Here is a 21175-nt window from a genome sequence, read left to right as displayed (position 1 = left end):
TTTCTGTTTGGACCTCACTTTGTGCACAGGGGAATTGTCATGCTGAAACAGGAAAGGGCCTCCCCCAAACTGTTGCCACAAAGTTGGAAACACACAATCGTCTAGAATGTCATTGTATTCTGTAGCGTTAAGATTTCCCTTCCCTGGAACTAAGGGGCCTGAACCATGAAAAACAGCCCCAGACCATTATTCCTCCTCCACCAAACTTTACAGTTGGCACTATGCATTGGGGCAGGTAGCGTTCTCCTGGCGTCCGCCAAACCAGGATTTGTCCGTCGGACTGCCAGATGGTGAAGCATGATTCCTCACTCCAGAGACACGTTTCCACTGCTCCAGAGTCCAATGGCGGTGAGCTTTACACCACTCCAGCCGACGCTTGGCATTGTGCTGATGTTGCTTCCAGAGGCAGTTTGGAACTCGTTAGTGAGTGTTGCAACCGAGGACAGAAGATTTTTGCGCGCTACGCACTTCAGCACTCGGCGGTCCCGTTCTGTGAGCTTGTGTGGCCGACCACTTCGCGGCTGAGCCGTTGTTGCTCCTAGACGTTTCCACTTCACAATAACACCACTTACAGTGTACCGGGGCAGCTCTAGCAGGGCAGAAATTTGACAAACTGACTAGTTGGAAAGGTGGCATCCTATGACGGTGCCACGTTGAAAGTCACTGAGCTTTTCGGTAAGGCCATTCTACTGCCAATGTATGTCTACAGAGATTGCATGGCTGTGTGCTCGATTTTATAGACCTGTCAGCAACGGGTGTGGCTGAAATAGCCAAATCCACTAATTTGAAGGGGTGCCCACATACTTTTGTATACTTAGAGTATATTAATTCATGTTCATCACACGTTTGTTAAAGCGATAGTTCCCTAAAATGACAAAAACACTATATCCTTAAATAATCCCACAGTGTGATTGGATTGCAGATAGAACCTTATAGTACCAAGATAAAACGTGTTTGAGAAGCTAAAACTTTCAGATAATTATTTTATTTTATTTTTGTAAATTTACTTTTTTGAAAATCTGACATATCTCACATGCAAAGAACCACCTAAAGCACAACTCTATGTCAATAACTAATGTTTAGCCAAAATCTCAGAGAGAACCTTATCCAAGGTCACGATTAGTATTGTAAACAACAAAACATGAACAGGAAATATATTCTGGGCAGGCTTTCTCTCGCTGCCATTGCATTTAATACAGACATTCAGTAAAAAAATTAGCAAGATCTCTGATTTAATGAATTGGCAGTATGAAACAACCTCAGTATGTGTTCTAGTCATCAATGGGAAAGAAAGTGGAAGGTTAATGACAAAAAAACTCAGACAGACAGACAGGCAGACAGACAGACAGGCAGACAGGCAGACAGACAGACAGACAGACAGACAGGCAGACAGACAGACAGGCAGACAGACAGACAGACAGACAGGCAGACAGACAGGCAGGCAGACAGACAGACAGACAGACAGACAGGCAGACAGACAGACAGACAGGCAGGCAGGCAGGCAGGCAGACAGACAGACAGGCAGGCAGGCAGACAGACAGACAGACAGACAGACAGACAGGCAGACAGACAGGCAGACAGACAGACAGGCAGGCAGGCAGGCAGGCAGGCAGGCAGGCAGGCAGGCAGACAGACAGACAGACAGACAGACAGGCAGGCAGGCAGACAGACAGACAGACAGACAGACAGACAGACAGACAGACAGACAGACAGACAGACAGGCAGACAGGCAGACAGACAGACAGACAGACAGACAGACAGACAGACAGACAGACAGACAGACAGACAGACAGACAGACAGACAGACAGACAGACAGACAGACAGACAGACAGACAGACAGACAGACAGACAGACAGACAGGCAGACAGGCAGACAGTCTGTCTTTCAGAGTGTGCCAGCCACCTAACCAGACACATCATGTCGGGAGAGGATAAAAGTTAAAAGCTTCATCCCAAATGGGGCCCTATTCCCTATATAGAATATTACTTTTGACCAGGACACATAGGGCCTATATAGGGAATAGGCTGCCATTTGGGACACTGAGCGGGTGGTTTGAGGAGGATCTTACCTGGATGTCATCGGATGTCAAGTGGCCCTTCAAATCACTGCTCTTCTTTTTGGGTGGGGGAGGGGCCGGCTTGTGGGCGGGCGGGAGGTCGGTCCTGTTATCACAGAGGGGAGAGAAGAAGACCATGACACTCTGCACGGTGAGGGCTTCCACCTCTACCACTCCAGCCTGCTCCCACCACTCAACCTGTATGACTGCAGTAATGAGAAGTCCAGCTGTCTGGCTGCACTTGCCTTGGTCTCTCTCTCCCTCTTCCCTCCATAGTTCGGACGGAGTTCTGACAGACATCAACCATCGTGTTCCGACCGACCGTGGGGCCAGCAGCAGCAGCCATTTCCTGTTTGTCCACCCTTTCTGCCCTTTTGAATGGCTGACCGCTCTAATGAGACCAGACCCGGCTGTGATTGGCTGAATGGACTCTGAGGTGAGGGGTGTGAGGGTGCAGGGAGACTGACCAATATGAGTCAAGTCCTCAGGATGGACAGGCTGTGTAGTCCTCTAGTTTCTAGTATCAGGCATCCTGCCCACTGCACTGTGATAGTTAGTTTGACATGGATATATCAGGCTTTATCTAACCTCCTGATCTCCTCCTGGGACTGATACTGTATGTCTCTGTTGTTAAGATACAGTTAACTGTTTTAAACTGCTGTTATTGTCCAATCTTGTTGTTTTTAATCAAAGTTCCTTTCACCCCTTTTCAACTTTTCACCTTCCAGATAAAATCTAAGAAAAACTACAGACAAGCAGGTAGACAAGATGATGCAATAATGGAAAAATAAATACAATAAAACCCTGATGAAGCCCCAACAGGGTGGGATACAGTAATTGGAGTCTCATCGTTCCAATTGTTTACAAATTATCCCATGAGACAGCAGAGCAGGGGGAAGCAGAGGGATGCAGAGGGAAGCATAGGACAGAATAGGGAAGCAGAAGGACATTGCTAGGTGTAATTACTACAGACGACAGCAGATGGAAGCAGGGGGAAGCAGAAGGACGTTGCTAGGTGTAATTACTACAGAGGACAGCAGATGGAAGCAGAGGGAAGCAGAGGACAGAAGAGGGAAGCAGAAGGACGTTGCTAGGTGTAATTACTACAGAAGACAGCAGATGGAAGCAGAGGGAAGCAGAAGGACGTTGCTAGGTGTAATTACTACAGAGGAAAGATCCCTTCCCTCAAACATGTAATCTGTCATCTTCTGACACGTTATCAGCCCTGATGAAAGATAATGAACCCAAAGACAGAAAGAGCTGTGTACCTACACTCTTAGAAAAAAAGGTGCTATCTACACTGAACAAAAATATAACCGCAACATGTAAAGTGTTGGTCCCATGTTTCATGAGCAGAAATAAAATATCCTAGAAATTTGCACAAATTTGTTTACATCACTGTTAGTGAGCATTTCTCCTTTACCAAGATAATCCAGCCACCTGACAGGTGTGGCATATCAAAAAGCTGATTAAACGGCATGATCATTACACAGGTGCACCTTGTGCTGGTGACAACAAAAGGCCACTCTAAAATGTGCAATTTTGTCACACAACACAATGCCACAGATGTCTCAAGTTTTGAGGGAGCGTGCAATTAGCATGCTGACTGCAGGGATGTCCACCAGAGCTATCTCCAGATAATTTAATGTTCATTTCTCTACCATAAGCCGCCTCCAACATCATTGTAGAAAATTTGGCAGTACGTCCAACCGGCCTCACAACTGCAGACCACGTGTAGGGCACCGTGTTGGCGAGCAGTTTCCTATTGTCATCGTTGTGAAAAGAGTGCCCGGTGGTGGTGGGGTTATGGTATGGGTAGGCATAAGCTAAGGACAATGAACACAATTGCATTTTATCGATGGCAATTTGAATGCACAGAGATACCGTGATGAGATCCTGAGGCTCATTGTCGTGCCATTCATCTGCCGCCATCACCTCATGTTTCAGCATAATAATGCACGGCCCCATGTCGCAAGGATCTGTACACAATTCCTGGAAGCTGAAAATGTCCCAGTCCTTCCATGGCCTGCATACTCACCAGACATGTTTGGGATGCTCTGGACGTGTACGACAGCGTGTTCCAGTTCCCGCCAATATCCAGCAACTTCACACATGCATTGAAGAGGAGTGGGACAACATTCTACAGGCCACAATAAACAGCCTGATCAACTCTATGCAAAGGAGATGTGTCGCGCTGCATGAGGCAAATGGTGTTCACAACAGATACTGACTGGTTTTCTGATCCACGCCCCTACTTTTTTTTAAAGTGTCTGTGACCAACAGATGCATATCTATATTCCCAGTCCTGTGAAATCCATAGATTATTGCCTAATGAATTTATTTCAATTGACTGATTTCCATGTATGAACTGTAACTCAGTAAAATCTTAGAAATTGTTGCATGTTGCGTTTATATTTTTGTTCAGTATAGAACCTAAAGGGTTCTTTGGCTGTCCCCATAGGAGAACCCTTTGAAGAACCTTTATTGGTTCCATGAAGAACCCTTTCCAAAGAGAGTTCTAACTGAAACCAAAAAGGGTTCTCCTACAGGGACAGCTGAGGAACCATTTTGGAACCCTTATATCTAAGAGTGTACATGCATTATCTCTCCCACTCCCCCCACCCTTTACATAGACAGGCACGATCACACATATACAGTGGGGAAAAAAAGTATTTAGTCAGCCACCAATTGTGCAAGTTCTCCCACTTAAAAAGATGAGAGAGGCCTGTAATTTTCATCATAGGTACACGTCAACTATGACAGACAAAATGAGAAAAAAAATCCAGAAAATCACATTGTAGGATTTTTAATGAATTTATTTGCAAATTATGGTGGAAAATAAGTATTTGTAAAATTACAGGCCTCTCTCATCTTTTTAAGTGGGAGAACTTGCACAATTGGTGGCTGACTAAACACTTTCCCCCCCCACTGTACACGCACGCAAGTAGCAGTTTGGGCCTCTTTAATGGGAAGGGCAGTTTGGCCTCTTTAATGGGCAGGGCAGTTAGGGCCTCTTGAATGGGAAGGGCAAATAGGGCCTCTTGAATGGGAAGGGCAGTTAGGGCCTCTTGAATGGGAAGGGCAATTAGGGCCTCTTGAATGGGAAGGGCAGTTTGGCCTCTTGAATGGGCAGGGCAGTTTGGCCTCTTGAATGGGAAGGGCAGTTTGGGCCTCTTTAATGGGCAGGGCAGTTTGGGCTTATTTAATGGCCAGGGCAGTTAGGGCCTCTTTAATGGGCAGTTTGGGCCTCTTGAATGGGCAGGGCAGTTGGGCCTCTTTAATGGGCAGGGCAGTTTGGGCTCTTTAATGGACAGGGCAGTTTGGGCTCTTTAATGGAAAGGGCAGTTTGGGCCTCTTTAATGGGCAGGGCAGTTTGGGCCTCTTTAATGGGCAGGGCAGTTTGGGCTCTTTAATGGGCAGTTTAGGCCTCTTTAATGGGCAGGGCAGTTTGGGCTCTTTAATTGGCAGTTTTGCCTCTTGAATGGGCAGGGCAATTTTGGCTTCTTTAATGGGCAGGGCAGTTAAGGCTCTTTAATGGGCAGGGCAGTTTGGGCCTCTTTAATGGGCAGGGCAGTTTGGACCTCTTTAATGGGCAGGGCAGTTTGGGCCTCTTTAATGGGCAGGGCAGTTTGGGCCTCTTTAATGGGCAGTTTGGACCTCTTTAATGGGCAGTTTGGGCCTCTTTAATGGGCAGGGCAGTTTGGGCTCTTTAATGGGCAGTTTGGGCCTCTTTAATGGGCAGGGCAGTTTGGGCCTCTTTAATGGGCAGGGCAGTTTGGGCCTCTTTAATGGGCAGGGCAGTTTGGGCTCTTTAATGGGCAGTTTGGGCCTCTTTAATGGGCAGGGCAGTTTGGGCTCTTTAATGGGCAGTTTGGGCCTCTTTAATGGGCAGGGCAGTTTGGGCCTCTTTAATGGGCAGGGCAGTTTGGGCCTCTTTAATGGGAAGGGCAGTTGGGCCTCTTGAATGAGCTGGGCAGTTGGTTATTTTCTTGTTTCCAGACAGTTCATGTTGGTTATTTCCTTTTTTCCAGACAGTTCAAGTTGGCTATTTCCTTGTTTCCAGACAGTTCAAGTTGGCTATTTCCTTGTTTCTAGACAGTTCATGTAGGTTATGTCTTGTTTCCAGACAGTTCAAGTTGGCTATTTCCTTGTTTCTAGACAGTTCATGTTGGTTATTTCCTTGTTTCCAGACAGTTCAAGTTGGCTATTTCCTTGTTTCTAGACAGTTCATGTAGGTTATGTCTTGTTTCCAGACAGTTCAAGTTGGCTATTTCCTTGTTTCTAGACAGTTCATGTTGGTTATTTCCTTGTTTCCAGAACGTTCATGTTGGTTATTTCCTTGTTTCCAGAACGTTCATGTTGGTTATTTCCTTGTTTCCAGAACGTTCATGTTGGTTATTTCCTTGTTTCCAGACAGTTCATGTTGGTTATGTCTTGTTTCCAGACAGTTCAAGTTGTCCATTTCCTTCTTTCCAGACAGTTCAAGTTTGTTATTTCCTTGATCCCATACACAGAGCTCACACTACTCCAATGCACTGTACTGCATACACACAACTTTACTGTACTTGTACTGAATACACACTACGTTTCTTTACTTTACTGTACTAAACTGTTCTGAATACACTCTATTTTTCTTTATTGTTCTGCATTGAATACACTCCACTTTTCTTTACAGTAGTATACTGTACTGAACTGTGCTGAATACATTCTAATTTTCTTTACTGTATTGTACTGAATATTCTACTTTCCTTTACTGTACTTTACTGAATACACTACTTTTCTTTACTTTATTGTACACAATACACTCTACTTTTACTGTATTGTACTGAATACACTCTACTTTTATTTTACATGTACATTACATTTACGTCATTTAGCAGACGCTCTTATCCAGAGCGACTTACAAATTGGTGCATTCACCTTATGATAGTCAGTGGGACAACCACTTTACAAATGATTGTTTTATATTTATCTAATATTTTAATTTTTAGAGTATATTTGTAATTTTCATTTGTTTTTTTGTGGGGGTGGGGTGGGTATTCCTTTTATACGGAATACATTCGGAATACAATGTATACTTTTCGTCTCTGTTCTTTAGTCAATACACTCTACCTTTATTTACTGTACTGAACTGAATACACTACTTTTCTTTGATGTTCTTTACTGTACTGAATTCACTGTACTCTACTGTAGCATAATGAATACACTATACATCTCTTTACTGTACTCTACTGAATACACTATACATCTCTTTACTGTACTCTACTGAATACACTATACATCTCTTTACTGTACTCTACTGAATACACTATACATCTCTTTACTGTACTCTACTGAATACACTATACATCTCTTTACTGTACTCTACTGAATACACTATACATCTCTTTACTGTACTCTACTGAATACACTATACATCTCTTTACTGTACTCTACTGAATACACTATACATCTCTTTACTGTACTCTACTGAATACACTATACATCTCTTTACTGTACTCTACTGAATACACTATACATCTCTTTACTGTACTCTACTGAATACACTATACATCTCTTTACTGTACTCTACTGAATACACTACTTTTCTTTACCGTACTCTACTGAATACACTATACATCTCTTTACTGTACTCTACTGAATACACTATACATCTCTTTACTGTACTCTACTGAATACACTATACATCTCTTTACTGTACTCTACTGAATACACTATACATCTCTTTACTGTACTCTACTGAATACACTATACATCTCTTTACTGTACTCTACTGAATACACTATACATCTCTTTACTGTACTCTACTGAATACACTACTTTTCTTTACCGTACTCTACTGAATACACTATACATCTCTTTACTGTACTCTACTGAATACACTATACATCTCTTTACTGTACTCTACTGAATACACTACTTTTCTTTACCGTACTCTACTGAATACACTATACATCTCTTTACTGTACTCTACTGAATACACTATACATCTCTTTACTGTACTCTACTGAATACACTATACATCTCTTTACTGTACTCTACTGAATACACTATACATCTCTTTACTGTACTCTACTGAATACTCTACTTTTCTTTACTGTTGTCACGCCCTGGCTCTGGGGACTCTCGTATGTTGAGCCAGGGTGTTTATTTCTAGGTTTTGTATATCTATGTTAGCCAGGGAGGCTCCCAATCAGAGACGGCTGTAGCTCGTTGTCTCTGATTGGGAGCCATACTTAGGTAGCCGTTTGGCATTCATTTGTTAAAACTGTGAGTTACGCGACTCCGACTGAGAGTCAGAAACATTCACACACACACTCGCACACTCGCACACACACACACACACACACTAAAACGTTGTAAATCGGTTCAATTCTTGCGTAAAAACAAATGGCAAGCACTGTGCCTACCAATCTATACTGTGTGTAAACCAACCCTGGTCTGGTTGTTACAAGTGGACACTTATTAGTAAAATGTGTGACAACCAACCCCGGTCTCCCCTTAAGAAAACCTACAGATGACGTCCCTAAAACAACACAGTTGGAGCTGGACATAATGGCATTTCAGGGTCAGATACAATACAAAACTGTCTGTCCTCATTACACTATGGTTGAACGTCAAACTAGACACTCTAATGTATTTGTCCTCTTGCTCAGTTGTGCACCGGAGCCTCCCACTCCTCTTTCTATTCTGGTTAGAGCCAGTTTGCGCTGTTCTGTGAAGGGAGTAGTACACAGCATTGTACGAGATCTTCAGTTTCTTGGCAATTTCTCGCATGGAGCAGCCTTCATTTCTCAGAACAAGAATAGACTGACGAGTTTCAGAAGAAAGTTCTTTGTTTCTGGCCATTTTGAGCCTGTAATCGAACCCACAATTGCTGATTGTGGCCAGTTTTATTGTTACTTTAATCAGCACAACAGTTTTCAGCTGTGCTAAAATAATTGCAAAATGATTTTCTAATGATCAATTAGCCTTTTTAAATGATAAACTTGGATTAGCAAACACAACGTGCCATTGGAACACAGGACTGGTGGTTGCTGATAATGGGCCTCTGTACGCCTATGTAGATATTCTGTAAAAATCAGCCGTTTCCAGCTACAATAGCCATTTAAAACATTAACAATGTCTACACTGTATTTCCAATTTAATGTTATTTAAATAGACCAAAAAATTGCTTTTCTTTCCAAAACAAGGACATTTCTAAGTGACCCCAAACTTTTGAACGTAATAATATCTATAAGTATATAATCATATTTATAACTATATAACCATATCTATAACTATATAACTATATATATAACTGCCTGTATAACCATATCTATAACTGCCTGTATAACCATATCTATAACTATATAACTATATCTATAACTGCCTGTATAACCATATCTATAACTATATAACCATATCTATAACTGCCTGTATAACCATATCTATAACTGCCTGTATAACCATATCTATAACTATATAACTATATCTATAACTATATAACCATATCTATAACTGCCTGTATAACCATATATATATAAATGCCTGTATAACCATATCTATAACTGCCTGTATAACCATATCTATAACTGCCTGTATAACCATATCTATAACTGCCTGTATAACCATATCTATAACTATATAACTATATCTATAACTGCCTGTATAACCATATCTATAACTATATAACCATATCTATAACTGCCTGTATAACCATATCTATAACTGCCTGTATAACCATATCTATAACTATATAACTATATCTATAACTATATAACCATATCTATAACTGCCTGTATAACCATATATATATAAATGCCTGTATAACCATATCTATAACTGCCTGTATAACCATATCTATAACTGCCTGTATAACCATATATATAACTGCCTGTATAACCATATCTATAACTGCCTGTATAACCATATCTATAACTGCCTGTATAACCATATCTATAACTGCCTGTATAACCATATCTATAACTGCCTGTATAACCATATCTATAACTATATAACTATATCTATAACTATATAACCATATCTATAACTGATTATACGACTATATACAGTGGGGAGAACAAGTATTTGATACACTGACGATTTTGCAGGTTTTCCTACTTACAAAGCATGTAAAGGTCTGTAAGTTTTATCATAGGTACACTTCAACTGTGAGAGACGGAATCTAAAACAAAAATCCAGAAAATCACATTGTATGATTTTTAAGTAATTCATTTGCTTTTTATTGCATGACATAAGTATTTGATCACCTACCAACCAGTAAGAATTCCGGCTCTCACAGACCTGTTAGTTTTTCTTTAAGAAGCCCTCCTGTTCTCCACTCATTACCTGTATTAACTGCACCTGTTTGAACTTGTTACCTGTATAAAAGACACCTGTCCACACACTCAATCAAACAGACTCCAACCTCTCCACAATGGCCAAGACCAGAGAGCTGTGTAAGGACATCAGGGATAAAATTGTAAACCTGCACAAGGCTGGGATGGGCTACAGGACAATTGCAAGCAGCTTGGTGAGAAGGCAACAACTGTTGGCGCAATTATTAGAAAATGGAAGAAGTTCAAGATGACGGTCAATCACCCTCGGTCGGGGGCTCCATGCAAGATCTCACCTCGTGGGGCATCAATGATCATGAGGAAGGTGAGGGATCAGCCCAGAACTACACGGCAGGACCTGGTCAATGACCTGAAGAGAGCTGGGACACAGTATCAAAGAAAACTATTAGTAAAACACTACGCCGTCACAAATTAAAATCCTGCAGCGCACGCAAGGTCCCCCTGCTCAAGCCAGCGCATGTCCAGGCCCGTCTGAAGTTTGCCAATGACCATCTGGATGATCCAGAGGAGGAATGGGAGAAGGTCATGTGGTCTGATGAGACAAAAATAGAGCTTTTTGGTCTAAACTCCACTCACGGGTTTGGAGGAAGAAGAAGGATGAGTACAATCCCAAGAACACCATCCCAACCGTGAAGCATGGAGGTGGAAACATCATTCTTTGGGGATGCTTTTCTGCAAAGGAGACAGGACGACTGCACCGTATTGAGGGGAGGATGGATGGGGCCATGTATCACGAGATCTTGGCCAACAACCTCCTTCCCTCAGTAAGAGCATTGAAGATGGGTCGTGACTGAGTCTTCCAGCATGACAATGACCCGACACACACAGCCAGGGCAACTAAGGAGTGGCTCCGTAAGAAGCATCTCAAGGTCCTGGAGTGGCCTAGCCAGTCTCCAGACCTGAACCCAATAGAAAATCTTCAGAGGGAGCTGAAAGTCCGTATTGCCCAGTGACAGCCCCGAAACCTGAAGGATCTGGAGAAGGTCTGTATGGAGGAGTGGGCCAAAATCCCTGCTGCAGTGTGTGCAAACCTGGTCAAGACCTACAGGAAACGTATGATCTCTGTAATTGCAAACAAAGGTTTCTGTACCAAATATTAAGTTCTGCTTTTCTGATGTATCAAATACTTATGTCATGCAATAAAATGCAAATGAATTACTTAAAAATCATACAATGTGATTTTCTGGATTTTTGTTTTAGATGCCGTCTCTCACAGTTGAAGTGTACCTATGATAAAAATTACAGACCTCTACATGCTTTGTAAGTAGGAAAACCTGCAAAATCGTCAGTGTATCAAATACTTGTTCTCCCCACTGTATATATATATATATGCATATGTATCTATATCTATATAACTATATAGTTATATATCTCTACAGCAGCCCTGCTGGTTTAATGTGTTCATCACTCTGTCTCTACAGCAGGGCTGACGGTTTAATGTGTTCATCACTATGTCTCTACATCAGGGTGTAAGGGATCGGGGGTTGGCAGGGTCTAGACAGAGTCTGACACTTCCCCGATCTACAGAGAGGGGGAGTCATCAGACTCGATCTGGTTCACCTGAGTTCTGAGCACACCTGTCAGTAATTAGTGTAGGATTTAAGGTGTGCTCAGAAGCTCAGTCGGCGCGAGCTATTGTTCCATTGTGACTTGCTAAGCGTTTTGTTCCGAGAGAGAGAGAGAGTTTGTTGTTTTTGATTACCCGTGTATCCGACCTGTGCCTTGTTGTTTGACTCCCCGAATTGCTTAATCCTCTGCTTGTCTACCCCAGTGATTACCGTCCTCTGATCCTGTGCCTGTGCCCTCGACTACGACTTAGCCCGTTCCATTGGTACCTCTGCCTGTCTATGCCTGGCCCGGTTTTGACCACAGCCCGCCCGACCACGATTAAGCTATTCCCTTGTCTGTACTCTAATAAAGCATCGCTATTCTGCGATTGGATCTTACCACTCTGTCCGAGTATTCATTACAGAATACCTCGCCATTACCATGGATCCAGCGGAATTACAGAGGCGATGGGAGATACAGGAGAAACGGATGGATGAACTCCTACAGTTACTCAACGCTGGTGCGGCTGAAGGCACCACCCCGAGCACGGTCAGTCCTCGTCATGCACCTCCGATTTCTCTACCTACAAGGTACGACGGGGAACCTGGCAAATGTCAGGGGTTTCCACTCCAGACGTCCCTGTATATGTCGTATGTTTTCCGATGACCATAGCAGGGTGGATTTCATGATTTCTCTGCTAACGGGAAGAGCACTGGATTGGGCTACTGCGCTTTGGGCAGCTGAGGTCCCCGAGTTGAATGCGGAAGTTCAGTTCAAGAGACTGTTTCAAGAGGTGTTCGACCACCCAGTATCTGGGCGTAGTGTGGGAGACCAACTATGCGAACTTCAGCAGGGCCGTCGCACAGTAGCCGACTACGCTTTAGAGTTCCGTACTATAGCAGCCGGTAGCGGATGGAGCGAGACTGCTTTGCTCACAGTATTCCGAAGAGGGCTGCGCAAAGACGTACAGACTGAGTTGGCTTGTCGAGGAGATATCACTGCGCTACATGAGTTTATCAAAATAGCCATCTCTATTGATAATCTTATAGTGCAACACAAGGCATCCACAGTCCGGGAGTCCTCGATCACTGGTCCTATGCAATCGACAGAGCGGAGGAGAGAATCTGAGGAGGAACCTATGCAACTGGGACGGTCACCTCTACAAGGTTCGGTGAGACAACAACGTCGGCAAGACGGACTATGCTTGTATTGTGGTCAGTCGGGTCATTTCGTTTCGTCAATGTCGGTACGACCCTAACCGTACACCAGGATATCGCCTCGGAACTGCCAAACCGGTGAGTGAGAATCAAGTTTTGAACATTACATCGAAACAAATGTATGTGCCAGTTACCTTATCTGTCTGAGAGAAAGTGCGCAGGTTGGAAGGACTTATTGATTCCGGAGCGGCTGCCAGCTTTCTGGATATGGGTCTTGCTGAGGAGTTGGGAGTTCAACTTATCCCAATTCAACCTCCCCTGCGAGTCAACGCGCTAGACGATGAGCCCATGGGCACTGGGTTCATTACGCACCGTACAGAGGTAATCAAGTTACAAGTGGGCTCCATACACCAGGAGAACATCTTTTTTTTCGTCATCTCCGCTCCACGGGAGCCACTAGTTCTCGGCCACCCCTGGCTCGTCCTCCATGATCCGGTCATCTCCTGGAAATCTGGCGATATCACAGCTTGGAGTGAGGTATGTAGGGCAGAGTGCCTCAATTTACCGTGCAAAATGTCTACTGTGGAGGATGCGCAGGGTGCGGTGTCTACTGTGGTCCCTACAGAATACCAGGATTACGCGCAGGTGTTCTCCAAGGAGAGGGCTACCGTGTTACCACCTCATCGGGCCTGGGACTGCGGGATTGATCTGCTATCCGGAGCTACACCTCCTCGTGGAAGAATCTACCCGTTGTCACAGCCGGAACGAGAAGCGATGAGCCAGTATATTGATGAGGCGCTACAGCAAGGGGCCATTCGCCCATCGACGTCTCCCGCCGCATCCATTTTTTTCTTTGTGAAGAAAAAGGATGGCGGACTGCGTCCTTGTATAGACTATCGAGGGTTGAACGATATTACCATCAAAAAATGTTACCCTCTTCCTTTGATTCCAGCAGCCCTTGAACAGGTGGGACAGGCCTCCATGTACAGTAAACTGGACCTCAGGAGTGCGTACAATCTGGTGCGTATTAGAGAGGGGGATGAATGGAAGACCGCCTTCATCACACATCGAGGACACTACGAATATTGTGTCATGCCCTATGGACTTACCAACGCGCCCTCAGTATTCCAGGCATTCATGAATGACATTTTCAGGGACATGATTGATCGATTTGTTATAGTGTACATTGATGACATCCTAATATATTCTAACTCTCTGAGTGAACATGTGTCCCATGTACGACAGGTTCTGGATCGGCTCCTACAACATTCTCTGTTCGTGAAGGCAGAAAATAGTGAATTCCATGTCACTACGATTTCCTTCCTTGGGGCCATACTCACTCCCGACGGGGTTAAACTGGATGAATCCAAGGTGCAAGCGGTACAAGACTGGCCTCAACCCAAGACGGTGAAGGAGCTCCAGAGGTTCTTAGGGTTTGCCAATTACTATAGACGGTTCGTGCGTAATTTCAGCACAACCGCAGCGCCCCTGTCGGCGATGACCAGCTACAAGGGTCGCGGTCTGAACTGGACGGAGGGGGCAGTGCGTGCGTTTGAGACGTTGAAACAACGCTTTACCACCGCTCCTATTCTATGTCAGCCGGACCCTACCTTACCGTTTATCGTGGAAGTGGACGCTCGGAGGTTGGAGTTGGAGCCGTGTTATCCCAACGCCAAGGTGAGCCGCCTAAATCACGACCCTGTGCTTTCTTTTCAAGGAAACTGAATTCTGCCGAGCAGAACTATGACGTGGGTAATCGGGAATTACTGGCGGTGAAGTTAGCACTGGAGGAGTGGAGACATTGGTTGGAGGGAGCAGAGCATCCGTTCCAAGTGCTCACGGACCACCGCAACCTGGAGTATCTTCACAGTGCCAAACGACTGAACTCCCGACAGGCAAGGTGGTCTTTATTCTTCAACCGTTTCCGATTCACTGTTTCTTATATCCCCGCGTCCAAGAATGGTAAGGCGGACGCGCTTTCCCGTCGGTTCGAGCGCACGGAAAGACCCGTGGAGCCAGAACCTATTCTCCCCATGAGTTACCGTGCTGGTCCGGTGAGGTGGGCTATTGATGACACGATTCAGGAGAGCTTACAAGCGGAACCAGCCCCTCCAGAAACCCCGGGGTCTAAGGTGTTTGTGCCAGCTCCTCTTCGACCTCAACTGATGGAATGGTGCCACACGTCGCTGGGATCTGGTCATCCCGGAATCACTCGAACTACACGACTCATCAGCCGAATATACTGGTGGGATTCACTCACAGATGACGTCAGAGACTATGTCTTATCCTGTCCGGTATGTGCTCAGTCCAAGGTACCTCGTGCACTACCGGAGGGTAAGCTGATGCCATTGCCAACTCCTCAACGACCATGGTCGCACATTGCTATGGACTTTGTTACCGACCTACCAGAATCAGAGGGCCATACTGTAATTCTCGTGGTCATCGATCGTTTCTCCAAGATGTGCCGGTTAGTACCCATGACCCGTTTGCCTAACGCCACTCAGATGGCTGAGACTATGTTTACCCAGGTGTTCCGGCAGTTTGGTGTCCCGGAGGATATTGTTTCCGACCGGGGACCCCAGTTTGTATCCCGGGTATGGAAGGCCTTCTGCGAACGCTTGGGCATCTCGGTTAGCCTAACCTCCGGATATCATCCCCAGGCCAATGGGCAGACAGAACGGCTCAACCAGGAAATTGGGAAATATCTACGGCAACAATGTTCGCGGCAGCCGCAAGAGTGGAGTCGATTCCTTCCTTGGGTAGAGTATGCTCAGAACTCACTCATTCACACCTCCCTACGCTTAACGCCCTTCCAGTGTGTTCTAGGGTATCAACCCCCCTGTTCCCGTGGGATACCGCATCAGGGATGGTACCGGCGGTGGACGAGTGGTTCCGTCGGAGTGCGCAGGTCTGGGAGACGGCCCATCAACATCTCAGTCAAGCCTCACAACAGCAAAAGACCTACGCCGACCGATGCCGGAGACCTACTCCCACTTATCAACCCGGGCAACGAGTGTGGCTGTCTACCCGAGACCTGCGGTTCCGACGGAGCTGCAAGAAGCTCCAACCCAGGTACATTGGTCCTTTCAAAGTTCAGAGACGTATTAACCCTGTCACCTACCGTCTGTTACTCCCTCGACACTACAGGATAAACCCTACGTTCCACGTCTCCCTGTTGAAACCTGTCCATTATAGCCCGATGTATCCACCAATCGCTCAACAACCTACTACACCACCTTTGGAGGATGAACAGGACACCACCTATACAGTCCACGAGATACTGGAGTCAAGACGGAGACGAGGGGGCATCGAATATCTCGTGGACTGGGAGGGATATGGACCTGAGGAACGGTCCTGGGTTCCGGCTAAGGACATACTGGATCCCGCTCTCAAGGCCACTTTCCACGCTGAGCACCCAGATCATCCAGGACCCCGACCCAGAGGAAGACCACCCGGTAGAGGTAGAAGGCCGTCAGGAGCCGGCCCTGAGGGGAGGGGATACTGTAAGGGATCGGGGGTTGGCAGGGTCTAGACAGAGTCTGACACTTCCCCGATCTACAGAGAGGGGGAGTCATCAGACTCGATCTGGTTCACCTGAGTTCTGAGCACACCTGTCAGTAATTAGTGTAGGATTTAAGGTGTGCTCAGAAGCTCAGTCGGCGCGAGGTATTGTTCCATTGTGACTTGCTAAGCGTTTTGTTCCGAGAGAGAGAGAGTTTGTTGTTTTTGATTACCCGTGTATCCGACCTGTGCCTTGTTGTTTGACTCCCCGAATTGCTTAATCCTCTGCTTGTCTACCCCAGTGATTACCGTCCTCTGATCCTGTGCCTGTGCCCTCGACTACGACTAAGCCCGCTCCATTGGTACCTCTGCCTGTCTATGCCTGGCCCGGTTTTGACCACAGCCCGCCCGACCACGATTAAGCTATTCCCTTGTCTGTACTCTAATAAAGCATCGCTATTCTGCGATTGGATCTTACCACTCTGTCCGAGTATTCATTACACAGGGCTGGTGGTTTAATGTGTTCATCACTATGTCTCTACATCACATTAAACCACCAGCACTGCTGTAGAGACAAAGTGATGAACACATTAAACCACCAGCCCTGCTGTAGAGACAGAGTGATGAACACATTACACCGTCAGCCCTGCTGTAGAGACAGAGTGATGAACACATTAAACCACCAGCCCTGCTGTAGAGACAGAGTGATGAACACATTAAACCACCTGCCCTGCTGTAGAGACAGAGTGATGAACACATTAAACCACCAGCCCTGCTGTAGAGACAGAGTGATGAATACATTAAACCACCAGCCCTGCTATAGAGACAGTGTGATGAACACATTAAACCACCAGCCATGATGTAGAGACAGTGTGATGAACACATTAAACCACCAGCCCTGCTGTAGAGACAGAGTGATGAACACATTAAACCACCAGCCCTGCTGTAGAGACAGTGATGAACACATTAAACCACCAGCCCTGCTGTAGAGACAGAGTGATGAATACATTAAACCACCAGCCCTGCTGTAGAGACAGTGTGATGAACACATTAAACCACCAGCCCTGATGTAGAGACAGTGTGATGAACACATTAAACCACCAGCCCTGCTGTAGAGACAGGGTGATGAACACATTAAACGACCAGCCCTGCTGTAGAGACAGAGTGATGAACACATTAAACCACCAGCCCTGCTGTAGAGACAGAGTGATGAACACATTAAACCACCAGCCCTGCTGTAGCGACATAGTGATGAATACATTAAACCACCAGCCCTGATGTAGAGACAGTGTGATGAACACATTAAACCACCAGCCCTGCTGTAGAGACAGAGTGATGAACACATTAAACCACCAGCCCTGCTGTAGAGACAGAGTGATGAACACATTAAACCACCAGCCCTGCTGTAGAGATAGAGTGATGAACACATTAAACCACCAGCCCTGCTGTAGAGACAGTGTGATGAACACATTAAACCACCAGCCCTACTGTAGAGACAGAGTGATGAACACATTAAACCACCAGCCCTGCTGTAGAGACAGAGTGATGAACACATTAAACCACCAGCCCTGCTGTAGAGACAGAGTGATGAACAAATTAAACCACCAGCCCTGCTGTAGAGACAGAGTGATGAACACATTAAACCACCAGCCCTGCTGTAGAGACAGAGTGATGAACACATTAAACCACCAGCCCTGCTGTAGAGACAGAGTGATGAACACATTAAACCACCAGCCCTGCTGTAGAGACAGAGTGATGAACACATTAAACCACCAGCCCTGCTGTAGAGACAGAGTGATGAACACATTAAACCACCAGCCCTGCTGTAGAGACAGAGTGATGAACACATTAAACCACCAGCCCTGCTGTAGAGACAGAGTGATGAACACATTAAACCACCAGCCCTGCTGTAGAGACAGTGTGATGAACACATTAAACCACCAGCCCTGCTGTAGAGACAGAGTGATGAACACATTAAACCACCAGCCCTGCTGTAGAGACAGAGTGATGAACACATTAAACCACCAGCCCTGATGTAGAGACAGAGTGATGAACACATTAAACCATCAGCCCTGCTGTAGAGACAGAGTGATGAACACATTAAACCACCAGCCCTGCTGTAGAGACAGAGTGATGAACACATTAAACCGTCAGCCCTGCTGTAGAGACAGTGTGATGAACACATTAAACCACCAGCCCTGCTGTAGAGACAGAGTGATGAACACATTAAACCACCAGCCCTGCTGTAGAGACAGAGTGATGAACACATTAAACAACCAGCCCTGCTGTAGAGACAGAGTGATGAACACATTAAACCACCAGCCCTGCTGTAGAGACAGAGTGATGAACACATTAAACCACCAGCCCTGCTGTAGAGACAGAGTGATGAACACATTAAACCGTCAGCCCTGATGTAGAGACAGAGTGATGAACACATTAAACCACCAGCCCTGCTGTAGAGACAGAGTGATGAACACATTAAACCACCAGCCCTGCTGTAGAGACAGAGTGATGAACACATTAAACCACCAGCCCTGCTGTAGAGACAGTGTGATGAACAAATTAAACCACCAGCCCTGCTGTAGAGACAGAGTGATGAACACATTAAACCACCAGCCCTGCTGTAGAGACAGAGTGATGAACACATTAAACCACCAGCCCTGCTGTAGAGACAGAGTGATGAACACATTAAACCGTCAGCCCTGCTGTAGAGACAGAGTGATGAACATATTAAACCACCAGCCCTGCTGTAGAGACAGAGTGATGAAAACATTAAACCATCAGCCCTGATGTAGAGACAGAGAGATGAACACATTAAACCACCTGCCCTGCTGTAGAGACAGAATGATGAACACATTAAACCACCAGCCCTGCTGTAGAGACAGTGTGATGAACACATTAAACCACCAGCCCTGCTGTAGAGACAGAATGATGAACACATTAAACCGTCAGCCCTGATGTAGAGACAGAGTGATGAACACATTAAACCACCAGCCCTGCTGTAGAGACAGAGTGATGAACAAATTAAACCACCAGCCCTGCTGTAGAGACAGAGTGATGAACACATTAAACCACCAGCCCTGCTGTAGAGACAGTGTGATGAACACATTAAACCACCAGCCCTGCTGTAGAGACAGAGTGATGAACACATTAAACCACCAGCCCTGCTGTAGAGACAGAGTGATGAACACATTAAACCACCAGCCCTGCTGTAGAGACAGAGTGATGAACACATTAAACCACCAGCCCTGCTGTAGAGACAGAGTGATGAAAACATTAAACCATCAGCCCTGATGTAGAGACAGAGTGATGAACACATTAAACCACCAGCCCTGCTGTAGAGACAGAATGATGAACACATTAAACCACCAGCCCTGATGTAGAGACAGAGTGATGAACACATTAAACCACCAGCCCTGCTGTAGAGACAGAATGATGAACACATTAAACCACCAGCCCTGCTGTAGAGACAGTGTGATGAACACATTAAACCACCAGCCCTGCTGTAGAGACAGAGTGATGAACACATTAAACCACCAGCCCTGCTGTAGAGACAGAGTGATGAACACATTAAACCACCAGCCCTGCTGTAGAGACAGAGTGATGAACACATTAAAGCATCAGCCCTGATGTAGAGACAGAGTGATGAACGCATTAAACCACCAGCCCTGCTGTAGAGACAGAGTGATGAACACATTAAACCACCAGCCCTGCTGTAGAGACATAGTGATGAACACATTAAAGCATCAGCCCTGATGTAGAGACAGAGTGATGAACACATTAAACCGTCAGCCCTGATGTAGAGACAGAGTGATGAACACATTAAACCGTCAGCCCTGATGTAGACAAGACCCATATATTCTGATCACAGGTTGACTACGATCCCAAACTGCACCCTGTTCTCATGCTCTACCTTTGACCAGAGCCCACAGGGACTTAAGACTCAGTCGAAAGCTGTTCAAAGTAGTGCACTATATAGTGAACAAGGTCCCATTTGGGACGTAGCCGCAGACTACGGTGCCAGCGGGGTCCTTAAACATTGTCTGAAATTTGTGTAGATTGACCCATTGTAAAATCCCATATTTGGCAGCCTGGTTTAACCTGGTCAACCTACTGAGGTGCAACAGAACCATGACTCAGGGATCAGAGTGGAACAGTTAGGGAAATACTGGACTCCCCCTGTAAACTCTGCTAAATACTGGACTCCCCCTTCAAACTCTGCTAAATACTGGACTCCCCCTTCAAACTCTGCTAAATACTGGACTCCCCCTGTAAACTCTGCTAAATACTGGACTCTCCCTTCAAACTCTGCTAAATACTGGACTCCCCCTTCAAACTCTGCTAAATACTGGACTCTCCCTTCAAACTCTGCTAAATACTGGACTCCCCCTTCAAACTCTGCTAAATACTGGACTCCCCCTTCAAACTCTGCTAAATACTGGACTCCCCCTTCAAACTCTGCTAAATACTGTACTTCCCCTGTAAACCTTTTCTGACATGAATGAATAAGCAGTCATTTATGTACAGTGGGGAAAAAAAGTATTTAGTCAGTCACCAATTGTGCAAGTTCTCC

The 21175-nt window shown here is 45.5% G+C and overlaps 1 protein-coding gene across 1 annotated transcript in view; it reads right to left on the bottom strand.

The window, feature by feature from the left end:
- The window catches only part of nectin1b (nectin cell adhesion molecule 1b), a 568693-nt gene that overhangs the window by 85331 nt on the left and 462187 nt on the right, over positions 1-21175 (bottom strand). Inside the window, exon 7 of the mRNA XM_045213155.1 lies at positions 2070-2163. Coding sequence (XP_045069090.1) covers positions 2070-2163 — 94 coding nt within the window. The remainder of the gene's footprint in view (positions 1-2069; positions 2164-21175) is intronic.

This window comes from Coregonus clupeaformis, unplaced genomic scaffold (genome assembly GCF_020615455.1).
Source record: "Coregonus clupeaformis isolate EN_2021a unplaced genomic scaffold, ASM2061545v1 scaf0082, whole genome shotgun sequence".
Lineage (NCBI taxonomy): Eukaryota > Metazoa > Chordata > Actinopteri > Salmoniformes > Salmonidae > Coregonus > Coregonus clupeaformis.
This window is presented reverse-complemented; position numbering and strand designations above follow the sequence as displayed.